The following is a 12,617-nucleotide window of genomic DNA, read 5'->3' as shown; positions in this document are numbered from 1 at the left end:
AAAACAGTTGAATACATCCATTCTGAATGAACTAAGTGTAGAGGTACCTATGGTAATTTGCCTGTATGTGAATTACTACAGGTATGTTTATTTCAAGGTCAGTGTTTTCAAATGTGCCCCCCACTTTTGTGTGCTCAGGGAGAACATGATCTGACAGTAAGTAAGAAGAAGGAAACAAGCTGGGGGAAGACTACCTGACCCCCGCATTAAAAAAAAAAAAAAAAGTGTCTGCTGTAGCAGTGGGAATGGGACAAATTCAAGGCAAACCTACAATAGTTATATTCTATACATGGAAATATATAACAAATTTATAAATTCTCCATATATACAATCAAATTATTGGTAGGTCACCACATATTCAGGGTCATCTTATATTGAAGTAAATATGGCATATGCACTTGGTGGCTAAATTATAGTCACACAAGTGTTAATTCTAATATTATTTCACTTTTGACTGGTTGCCTTAGCCTTAAACCAGGGGGTGGCAACATAGGGAGTTTTGCTGAGCTGTTGCAGGACAAGTCAGCATACCCCCTTGCACAACAGTTCACCAAAACTCCCAATGTGGGATAGAGCCCTGGGCAGATAGAAAGTGGTGTTTGGGAGTGGTATAAGAGGGCAAAGCCAGAATCAAGGGTTGGGATTGTGGGCCAGTGACAGCATAACTATTTCACTACAATTGTCCTAAAACTACTGAAAATATGAGCAAAAATTGGTGCCATATCTAAATATTAGAATTTAGATGGGCAAAAATGTTATTACATAATCAAGAAATATATATCAAATACTTCACCTTGCCATTAAGCTAAGATTTTGGAAAATAAGTTCTCATTCATCCTCTTAGATGCACATATTAACAATACAACATTTTAATATTTATGTACATTATATAAATAGATATCATACTATAATATGCGCCATATACTTATACATGTGTAACTGTATAATATAGTGCACATAATATTATAATAATTATAAAATGGTGTATATACAAGGTGAGACAGATGCACACAAAAAATTTAAGACGTACATTAATAATAAGTTATGCATCTATACGAGTATGAATGAAAATGAGTAATTCTGTACATGTCAAATAGTGTTTACTGCCTGCGGATATTCCATAGATGATTTTGTTTCTGAAGAACTCTACTTTCCCTTCATTATGCTGCAAGGAATGAGTATTTTTTTCAGGTTTCTAAATTTGAACTGTAACCTTTAATTTTTTTTGGTACAGTTTAATGTAAGCAAAGCTTTTGCTTAAGCTTGACCTGTTTTTTTGTCTTGTTTTATTTTGTTTTTTACCATTTTAACTGATGTTTCAGAATTACATTCCATGAGTCACATCCATAATGTATAAAGTACATTAAAACCAGGTATTCTCACAATTTTAAACCCAATAAATGGAGCAACTAATTCACATCTCCTGGTCATAAACTCACAGAAACTGACTGGGCATTTCAACTTGTTCTTTTCTTTCTTGTATTAAAAAAATCATCAAATCATGCGTATTAGCATTCTGATAGATCGGGGTATTCAACCTCTGGCCCACAAGCCAAATGCAGCCCTCAGAGCCATCACATCTGGCACTCAGGGTTCCCCAGGGAACAGGAAATATGGCAGCAGGGGAGCAGTGGTCAAGTCCTGGATTGCCAGTTGCAGCTGGGCCACAACCCCTCCACCACATCTGGATCAGGGCCAGGCCACGTGTCCACCCCCCCACCGGGCTGGCTTGGGGCCACCAATGTCCACTCCCCACACATGGCCACGTTACACCCCTTTCCCCATAGAGCCAGGCCATGCCCTCCTGCAGGGAGAGGCTGGGGCCATGCTACACACCACAGGCTAAGTCATGCTCCCTTTCCCTCTGAGGCCAGGCTGCTATTGGGCTGAAACCAGAGCTGAGCCATCACTTCAGGTACTCAAATCTAAGACTAGACTCCCTCTTCACTCAGCTAGGCCGACTGCATAAAATAAACCTTGATTAGGTTCAATTAATTATAATATCCCCCAAAGAATGTCAAGGTGAAGTAGTATACACATAATAAACAAAAGATCTACTTTATTTTTTTATAATCATTTTCAAAAAAATTCCAGTCCTATAATGTTACGCCCACCTCTTTTTTTATTTTAAGAACTCAACACGGGACCGGAATACAGAAAGGTCCGATACGAAATAACAATGGCTTCTGCAAGTACTTCACACAGCTATAAGTTCAGGCCTCTATAGAGGCAACAGTCTTAGGCCCCTGGCTGGAGTGCTATAAAGTTGCCCCAAAGGTATGATTATTTTTGAGAAGTTTAGGAAAGTAGTAAAACCTCACAATAACCTAAATATTTAAAGTAAGCATTATAATGTCTAATTTCTATGCCTAATAAAATACTGAGAAAAATATATAAGCTTCTAGAGTCAGGGTGCTCAGCCTCCAGCCACAGGACTCCCTACTGCTTGGGAAATTTTGCAGCAGGGGAGAAGCGGCAGCTAATACCACCACCCTGCTCTGCTGCCAGAATCCTAGCGAGTTGAAGCTAAGTCACAAAACTACCCCAACACAGCCAGATCAGGGCTGGGCCATGCATGCCCCACTTCCTTCTGTGCAGCTGGTTCAGGGCCAACCCGTGCTCCCTTCCCTTTGCCTAGCCAAGTTGGGGCCAGGCTATACCCCCTTCCCCCACATGGCTAGATCTGGGCCAGGGTGCCTCCAACACCCCTCTGGGCAGCTGGGCAGGGCCCCCACCACACCTGCCTGGGCACTGGTTTGGGTCTACCAGCTGCATCTGGCAGGCAAAAATAAATAAATAAATAATCAATCATGAGGTACCCAAATTCATTTGACACCAACATTTTGGATCTGAATGATCCTTAAGTATCTAGCTTTAGCTTTGGTGCATATTCATAAGCAATCCTGAGTATCTGTATCAGTGGTTCTTAACCTTGTCAGACTCGAGGCGCTGTTCAGAAAAATGCCAGGTCTTAGCTTCCACTTTTTTTCCAACAATGGAAAATCTTCTGTCGCAAAAAACTCTTGTAAAAACCATAACTGGTCAGAAGGTCTTTGACACTATGGATTCATGTCTGAAATCTCTGGGTTTATTTTGTGAATTGTGTAGGTCTTTGCACAGCTAAGTGCCAATATACTGCAGCACCCCACAGCATCCATAAAAGGATCTCACAGCCCCACAGGGTGCCACAACATCTTCGTTGAGAATTACTGATCCAGATTCTAATTCTCAAAGCCCTCTTGAAATTCAGAACAGAGAGGAGGAGACGCCCCAACTCTGCTTTTGTTTCCTGAGAAGCACGGTCAATTCGTGTGCTGTGTGTCTAACTCAACCTGACAGCATTCAGTTCAGTATGCAGTGCAGCAACCACAGTATTTCCACTCAAACGTATAGCTGATGGGGATGGTGACAGTGTCTGCCGGCCTTTGTATAAGAGCCAAGTGCAGCAGTTAGCAACCTTTTTGGGCTGTGAGCAGAAGTGACCCAGTTTGAGTTGAAAAACAGGTGGGAACTAGGACCCAGCTGCCACCCACACTTTTACCAGGGATGGCACAGGGACAGCACCTGTTGCCTGTGGTTTTCTCTGCAGTGGTGGGGAAGGCAATGCTGCTGAAGCCTGCTGCCACAGCTCCACATCCACAGGCCAGATCAAATGGCTCCAGGAGTGGTAGGTTGCAGAACCCTGACCTAAGGGAATGCTTATGCTTTTTACCCCCCTGCCACTAGTTACAAAAAAAAAAAAAAGCAAACAGCGCAGAAATAAACTTAAGAACAGGCACCTAGTCTTTCCCTCCCAGACAAAAGACATAACCACTGGACTCAAGTCAGGCTCCTTTTTGCTTACTTTACTGTCTACCCTCAGTTCTGGCACTCCTGAGAGCCCACAGGTTCACTTTATTTATTTATTTATGTATTTATTTAAACAGGAAGGCTAGAAGGTAGCCCAATGCAGACTACTCTATAACAACTAGTGGTAAGAAAACGGTTGGAAGGAAGAGGCAAGTTTGAATCCCCTAAAGTCAGTTATATCAGAAAAGAGCAATAAGGCACACTGAACTTTGAGCAGTCAGAAATACCTAATGTGCCCCAAGCCAGGTACCTCAGTTTTGGAGAAAAGCAGCAATTCAGACATACTCTTTGTTCAGTGTTTCCTATTGCCAAGCTCCAGGTGCCTCCAGATGCTCTGAATTATCCTTCAGAGGAAACTACCTATTCCATTTCACTGGGCCTTTGGCATCGAGATGTGAAGTTTCACAGTGCTTAAGGCTGGAAGGGACCTAAACAGATCATCAGATCCAAACCTCAAGTCACTTCACTAAATCTAACAGGAGTCTACCCCCAGCTATTTGGTCTACGTTCTTGGGGACGCCTATTTTTAGGTGCTGAAATGTCCAAGACAGCTTCAATTAGGACCTGTCCCAAAGTATCAAATTAAGACAGAAGTTTAATGAGCTGCAAATGGAAACAGGGCTAAATTTTGGCTTTGATAAGCAATGAAGCCAAATCCAGTTTAATATGAACCTACGCTACACCCAGACTTATCTAAATATTGTTAATAAACTAAAAAACAAATACAACTAAAAATGCATTATCGATCATTAACATTATTAACAACATTGAAAGAAACAGAATCTAACAAGTATTAACAGGACAAGGAAACCTTTAAAGCAGTGATACTTAGAGAGAATTAAGAATTATACTGGACAAAAAAATTTAATCTTAATGTGAAACGTAGTGTTATAGGGGGGCAGAGCTGACCCAAGCAGGGTGAAGGGCCCGGGGCAAATCAGCTCACGTGGGGCCCCGCCCCCGTTCTGATCCCACAGGCCCCAGACCTGAAGAAGCTGCCACCACCGTTGGCAGTGGCGGCATCGGCAGTGGCAGGGCAGGAGACGGTACTGAGCAGCTGGACGCAGAGCCGCCGCTCCACGCTGCTGCACTCTGTGGGGCCCCCCAGAGTGCAGGGCCCAGGGTGAGTGCCCCAATTCACCCCACTCCCACTATGGATGGCCCTGCAAGGGGGAAAAGGGAACAATGATATTTTGATCAGTAAATTCAGAGGTAACACAATGTGAGGCAAGAAGATAACAGCCCCTCTAGCCAGGGCTTTGAACAACTGTGTCTATAATACTTGGTTCAGTTCGGGGAACCACATTAACAAAAAGCTGCCGACTAACTGGAAGGGTTTCATAGTAGAATAAGCATTAGGCAGATAGGAGACATTGACAGTCACACTGGGAGAAACTGCTGGATGAGTTTACTTTGCTTACTTTCATAGAGTAGCATAAAAAGCCAGCAGTCTAATTTCTCCTCCTTTTGTCTTCCAAGGTAGTAGCCAGGACTATTATTTTAAACTACGTTGAAATATATAAAGCAGTGTTATTTAAGACAGGATAAGCAGCATAATTAAGAGGAATGGGATAAAGTGAAGGGGGAGGGGGAGGAGGGAGAGAAATATTTAAGAAATTGTAAAAAAGGGAAAAGTGCCCAAATGGTGAGATGTGTTAAACTGTGAAATACCAATCCAAGAAAGAGTGATAAAACCAAATTACTGGTTTTACAGAAAGGTTTGATTTAACATATTGCTGAGCGCTCTCATCTTGCTACATAAAAGCACTCAACTACCAAAGTATTTAAGTAAACTACTTGACTGGTTTAGAGCAAGAGCATTAACTAACTTAAAGGACCTGAATCCTACAGGTACAGAAATAACTTGGTCAAGTTGAAAAGCAAAAAACTTACAGCAATAATTTGTCTAGTAAGTAAGCCAATATTTATTAATCCTTGGACCTTAGCAGATTACAAATCTAATCATATGGTCATAAAGGCAGGCAGAATAATGCATAACTTCTTATCCAATCTTCTGAGGTAGAACTAAGACAACATGTTTATTATGTGTGTGTTTATTTTCTATGGGAAGTAGACAATAAAAATGTTTAGTCAGAAATAAACTTTAAGACTGAAAAGTGTACATCAGAATAATTTAGATTAGCCCTAAATCTAATCCTAATGTAAAATTTTATTCAGTCATTCTAGAGATTTATACTCATTCCTAGATTCCAATAATTAAAAATTACTAAAATATATAAATATAAACTTACCTTAGATACTTCTTCCTTCCCACTGTTTTCTTTAATGAACACTTTTTCTAATTCAGGACTTATTCCTTCTACATTACACGGCACACGTGAAATGGTTGATTTTGGCACTGAAATGTTCGACAGTGGCATAGGGACTGACCTTGAGATAGAAGCCTATAAAAAGAAATGACACAAAAAGCAACTAGTTTAGATTTGAAATTAAGATAGCTTCATCAAATAAAAGGTCAGTATTAATGGAATTAGTACAACTAAAAAGGTAAAGTGAAACAAACATGCATTAGTTTTAAAACCTGCATAGGAACCTCTTCATTTTTAGTGTGTGTATATCCACCACTACGAAGCCAGGAAAGAAAAAACACACTGGTTTAAAGGTTACACAATATAAATGCTACTAATATTAAAGTAAATGAATAAAATGGGTACATAAATTTTGCAGGAGTCCAAGAGGTGGCATGTATACTTCTTCCTAGGTCATTCAAAAGTGTGGCTTGCAGAATACAGAGAGGGAAAAACATCAAATTGAAAAATATCCAATATCTAAAGGATAGGGGAAAAAAAAGTAGACACAGAGTAAAAGATCAACTGAATGTATTATCTCTTCAAAGGTCTTTCATATTCTCTGTAGCAGGGATTGGCAACCTATGGCCCAAGCGCTGGATCCAGCCCAAGGAATCTTTTGGATCCTGCCTGCAGACATGGGATTTCACTGGCAGTGGCCAAACTCCCCTGGTCTACAGGCTTACCTCTGATGCTGCTAGTTTACTATATATGTTGGTCCACAGATATGCACAACTTCAACAATTATTCCCTAGCATCCAGTGGCTAGACATGAGATTTTAACATTTTTTTTTTGACTGGTTTACAGTAAAATGCAAAACAAGGCTTTTGTTCAGTGGCTTATAAGTGGTTGAATCTGCTTATGTTCAGAGTTTGTCGTAGCAGGACCCATACAGCCAGAGTGGAAAACAACCAATGAAATCACCACCACCACCACCACATCATCATAATGGATTTTTTATTTAAACCAGATTTTTATTTAAATCATGTTTTTTATTATTTTTTTTTGTTAAGATGCTTTTTTTTAAAATTAGCTTATATAAAGATAGTTTTAAGATATGTTAAACCTCAAACATATCATCATGAAACAGGGATTTATAACCTCTAATTATATACTATTTGCGACAATGTATTCACAAAACCTTTTTTGAAAAGTTTTATAAAGAGGTCACAGCAGGCCATGCACTGTATTAGGGGCCCAATCTTATGGGTTTCCCAAAGGCTCCTCTAGAGACTAGTAAAGATTAAATAAACCACTCTACTAATGGGACTCACTGCTCAGTCTACAAGATCCCATTAAAATATCTTTGTGATGCTTAGTTTCAGTTCTCAAACTGTGGATGTGTGTCCAGAGCTAACATCCTTGTTAACAGCAGTATATGGAGATGAGAGATAACAGACCTGATTATATATCCATAGTTTCATAGTTTCTAGGGTTGGAAGGGACCTAAGCAGATCATCTAGTCCAACCCCCTGCCATGGCAGGAAAGAGTACTGGGGTCAAACGACCCTAGTAAGGTGGTCATCCAACCTCCTCTTAAAAACCCCCCGGGTGGGAGCCTGCACCACCTCACTTGGAAGCTGGTTCCAGACCCCAGCCGCCCTCACCGTGAAGTAGCGCCTCCTGATGTCCAGCTTAAACCTTCCCTCCACCAGCTTGTGACCGTTGTTCCTGGTCACTCCTTGCGGCGCTCGGGGGAACAGGGACTCCCCCAGCGCCTGCTGATCCCCCCTAACCAGTTTATAACAGGCCACAAGATCCCCCCTCAGCCTTCTCTTTTGAAGGCTGAACAGGTTCAGGTCCCGCAACCTTTCCTCATAGGACCTACCCTGCTGTCCCTTGATCATACGAGTGGCCCTCCTCTGGACCCTCTCGATGCTGTCCACATCCCTCTTAAAGTGCGGCGCCCAGAACTGGACGCAGTACTCCAGCTGCGGCCTGACCAGTGCCGCATAGAGGGGGAGGATCACCTCCTTGGACCTGCTCGAGATGCATCTGTGGATGCACGACAAGGTGCAGTTGGCCTTCCTAGCCGCCTCCCCACATTGCCGACTCATGTTCATCTTGGAGTCAATAATGACTCCCAGATCCTTTTCCACCTCCGTGCTGACAAGAGGGGAGTTCCCCAGCCTGTATGTATGGTGCCGATTGTTCCTCCCCAGGTGCATCACCTTACACTTGTCTGTGTTAAACCCCATCCTGTTCTCCTCCGCCCATCCTTGTAACCTATCTAGGTCCAACTGTAGCCTGTTGCTCCCCTCTATTGTGCCCACATCCCCCCACATCTTAGTGTCATCAGCAAACTTGAACAGGGTGCTTTGCACCCCCTCATCCAAATCACTGATGAAGATGTTGAACAGGGCGGGCCCAAGGACCGAGCCCTGTGGGACCCCACTTCCCACGTCCTTCCAGGTCGAGAAGGACCCATCCACTACCACCCTCTGGGTGCGACTCTCTAGCCAGTTGGCGACCCATTGGACTGTATGGGTGTCTACGCCACAGTCCCCCAGCTTCCTAATGAGAATGGGGTGAGAGACAGTATCAAAAGCCTTCCTGAAGTCTAGGAAAACTATATCCACTGCCACCCCTGCATCCAATGATTTAGTGACCTGGTCGTAAAAGGCCACCAGGTTGGTCTGACAGGACCTGCCGCTGATGAACCCGTGCTGGTTGCCCCTGAGCATGCAGTTCCCTGCTGGCCCCTCCTGGATGTGTGCCAGAATAATTTTCTCGAACAGCTTGCCCAGGATCGAGGTAAGGCTGACTGGCCTGTAGTTCCCCGGGTCCTCTTTCCTCCCCTTTTTGAAGATGGGAACCACGTTGGCCCTCTTCCAGTCCTCCGGCACCTCTCCAGAGCACCACGAGTGTTCATAAAGCCGTGCCAGGGGACTTGCAATGACCCCAGCCAGTTCCTTCAGGACTCTAGGGTGAAGATCATCCGGGCCGGCTGACTTAAAAACGTCCAGCCCCTCCAGAAGCTCCCTAACTAAATCCTCACTCACTCTAGGCCCAGGTGAGCCCCCCCCGGGGCCCGAAGGGGGCCCAGCAGGGAGGTGGCAGTTCTGGTCCTTACTGAGGAAGACAGAGGCAAAGAAGTTATTAAATATGTTGGCTTTGTCATCTGGCATGACAACCAGATTCCCCGTCTTGTCCTGCAAGGGCCCCACATTTCCTGGGGCCTTCTTTCTACTCCCTATGTATTTAAAAAAGGACTTCTTGTTGTTCTTAATCTGGGAAGCCAGCCCCTGTTCCATCTCCATCCATCAGACTATTGGCTCTTGTGTACACAAGCTTGCAGAGAGACAAGCCCTTACCTCTCTCTAAAAGTGCAGTTTCACAAAATATGTTTCACCATGGGCCTGATCCAGCTGAGCTAGACTGTTTTTAGTGTTGGCAGATGACAGAACAACGAGCAATGGTCTCAAGTAGCAGCAAGGGAAGTTTAGGGCAGGTATTAGAAAAAACTCTCTCTCGTTAGGAAGGTGATGAAATACTGGAACGGGTTACGGAGAGAGAGGTGATGGAATCTCCATCCTTGGAGATTAAGGCCCAGCTTGACAAAGCCCTGGCTGGAATCATCTAGTTGGGGATGATCCTGCTTTGAACAGGGGGTTGGACTAGATGACTTCCTGAGGTCCCTTCCAACCCTAATTTTCTATGATTCTATGATTAAAAGCATGCGTAGGTGCACCCAATGTGTATACAAGTAACACTTCCACTTACTAAAAGTAATGTCTCTTTCTCCTTTCACTACTTCCCATATTAGTGTTTTAGCATAGATAACTTTAAAACCATAACCCATTCACTTGAGGATGGGTTTTAGGAGTCTAGGCTAGACAACAATTGCATGACAACGTCTCAGATCACTGCAGCAAATCTAGAAGCTTCAATGAAGACTCAGCATTTAGTCAAGAAGTGACTGAAGCTCCAGATGTCTTTTTAAGATGTCTAAAAAAGAAGGAATTCTTGAAGGAGGCCACCAATGTTACTTGAACACTGGTAAAAAGCTTTAAACTTTTACTGTAGGCTCTACCTTGACCCACAGTCCAATACCCACCCAGCCTCTGGGTGAAGATTGAAAGCCTTTGGTTCTTTGTGCTTAGAAAAAGAAAGCCCTTTTATCATTTTATACAACATAATGCCTCTTTTCTGAAGAACTACGGTTCTGGAAAGAACACCAGGAAACGCATTTGCTGTCTTACTGGAACTCCATGATCACTTCGGTCAGAAACTTGGAATGAGTCCAGAGACCTTTATCTGGGAAGAATATAGCACAGGGAACCCTTGCTCAGCGCTCTTAATTCGTTCTTGAAAAACAGAGCATTAAGTGAAACTAGCATTAGGCAAAACCGAAAGTAGCCGACGACCCAAGATGGTGACCACAATTGTTTTCAACGACCCAAGATGGTAACCATGAGTGTTATAACAAAACTTGCTGAGTGCTAAGTGAAATCAGCTATCAATTTTAAATGAGCGTTATAGCAAAATAGCGCTAAGTGAAACACCATTAAGCAGGGGTTGCCTGTATACCAAGGATCTGCCTTTAGTGCCTGGATCTCTCCAACCCTGCCAGTCAAAATGGCATCTACCAAGAAAGCTACCTTTATGGGCAGAAGTGAACAAGCATTTTTGGATTCAAATATCAGGTGCATCAGGGCTCTTGGGACTAAATTTAGATCTTATGGAGGGCCCAGGTTCCTCACTTCTGAGAATACTCTAGGGCCTCCAGCACTTCTAGTCAATTAAAAATAGACTGGTCTTTTAGAAATGAATAAATGCAAGACGGATTGGGATGGGGAAGGGTGAGCATAAGCAACATCCTTGAACAAACTCAGTAACAAATCCAGAAGACAATTTTGTACTGCTGGAATTGAAGTCCTACAATGAAAGAGAGATTTCTTCTTACCTATCACCTAGACAAGAGAAGTGATTGATGTTGTATATCGTGACCTTAAAAAAGCCTTTGATCTGGTATCTCATAATCACCTCTTAGCAAAACTGGCCAACTATGGCCTCAGCTTCACCACAATCCACTGGCTGGGGAATTGGCTCCATGGTTGGTGGCTGACGGAAGTCAATCATCATGGTGTGCTGTGACCAGTGGAGTCCCTCAAGGCTCTGTCCTTAGGCCAACACTATTTAACATCTTCATTAATGGTGTGGACACTGGTACCAGAAGTGGACTGGCCAAGTTTGCCGATGACACCAAACTTTGGGGTAAAGCGTCCACACCTGAGGACAGGAGGGTGATCCAGGCTGACCTTGACAGGCTCAGGAAATGGGCAAACAAGAACCTGATGGTGTTTAACATCAAAAAATGCACAGTTCTCCACCTTGGGAAGAAAAACCCACAGCATGCTTATAGGCTCAGCAGTGCTATGCTGGCTAGCACTATGGATGAAAAGGACTTGGGGGTCATGGCTGACCACAAGATGAACATGAGCCTTCAATGTGATGCTGCAGCTAGTAAAGCGAACAAAACACTGGCTTGCATCCATAGATGCTTCTCAAGCAAATCCCAGGACGTCATTCTCCCATTTTACTTGGTACTCCAGCTGCAGCCTCACCAAGGCCATGTCCAGTTTTGGGCTCCACAATTCAAAAAGGATGTGGAGAACCTTGAGAGAGTCCAGAGGAGAGCCATGCACATGATCAGAGGACAAGAGAATAGGCCTTATGATGACAGGCTGAGAGCCATGGGACTCTTCAGCCTGAAAAAGCACAGGCTCAGGGATGACCTGGTGGCTGCCTATACATTTATACGGGGTGCTCACCAGGATTTGGGGGAATGTCTGTTCACCAAAGCGCCCCAAGGGATGACAAGGTCAAACAGTGACAAACTCCTCCAGGACTGTTTCAGGCTGGACATAAGGAAGAACTTCTTTACTGTCTGAGCCCCCAAGGTGTGGAATAGACTGCCACCGGAGGTGGTCCAAGCACCTACTCTGAATGCCTTCAAGAGAAATTTGCATGTTTATCTTGCTGGGATCCTATGACCCCTGCTGACTTCCTGCCCCTAGGGCAGCGGGCTGGACTCTATGATCTTCTGAGGTCCCTTCCAGTCCTAATGTCAATGAAGTTTCACACAAAGCCAAGAACCTGGTCCTCTTAGCCAGACAAGTTTGTCTTGTACAGCCCCACCTTCAATTGTTTATTAAATCTTCAACAGGATCAAGTCTGCTCAGTCATTAAGAGCCATCTTATACCCACAGTATTAGACAAAGGGAGTTCATATCTGGGAGAAGTATCCCCTCACCCAGCCTTTGCAGAGCAGGCCTGGGAACAACAACAGGATCTTGGAACTCCACAAAGACATTGAAAGTAGGCCTAGAAATGAGAACTGCTTCATCCAGCTAGAACCAGCAGAAAATCAGCCATGTGGAGTCTTTCCAGTCTCCTGGGAATCAGCAGAGTAAGTGGGAAGACGTATGGCAGTTTCACACACACCCCCCCCCCCC

The 12,617-nt window shown here is 43.7% G+C and overlaps 1 protein-coding gene across 1 annotated transcript in view; it reads right to left on the bottom strand.

Moving 5' to 3' along the window:
* The window catches only part of GLCCI1 (glucocorticoid induced 1), a gene marked incomplete at its 5' end in the record, with an annotated part of 95,980 nt that overhangs the window by 30,282 nt on the left and 53,081 nt on the right, over positions 1–12,617 (bottom strand). Inside the window, one exon of the mRNA XM_019507979.1 lies at positions 6,102–6,254. Within this exon, the coding sequence (XP_019363524.1) occupies positions 6,102–6,254 (153 nt within the window). The remainder of the gene's footprint in view (positions 1–6,101; positions 6,255–12,617) is intronic.

Source organism: Gavialis gangeticus, unplaced genomic scaffold, assembly GCF_001723915.1.
Source record: "Gavialis gangeticus isolate Ggan-Ray unplaced genomic scaffold, GavGan_comp1, whole genome shotgun sequence".
In the NCBI taxonomy this organism is placed as follows: Eukaryota; Metazoa; Chordata; order Crocodylia; family Gavialidae; genus Gavialis; species Gavialis gangeticus.
The sequence above is the reverse complement of the archived record's forward strand: the minus strand, read 5'-3'. Positions and strand labels throughout refer to the sequence as shown.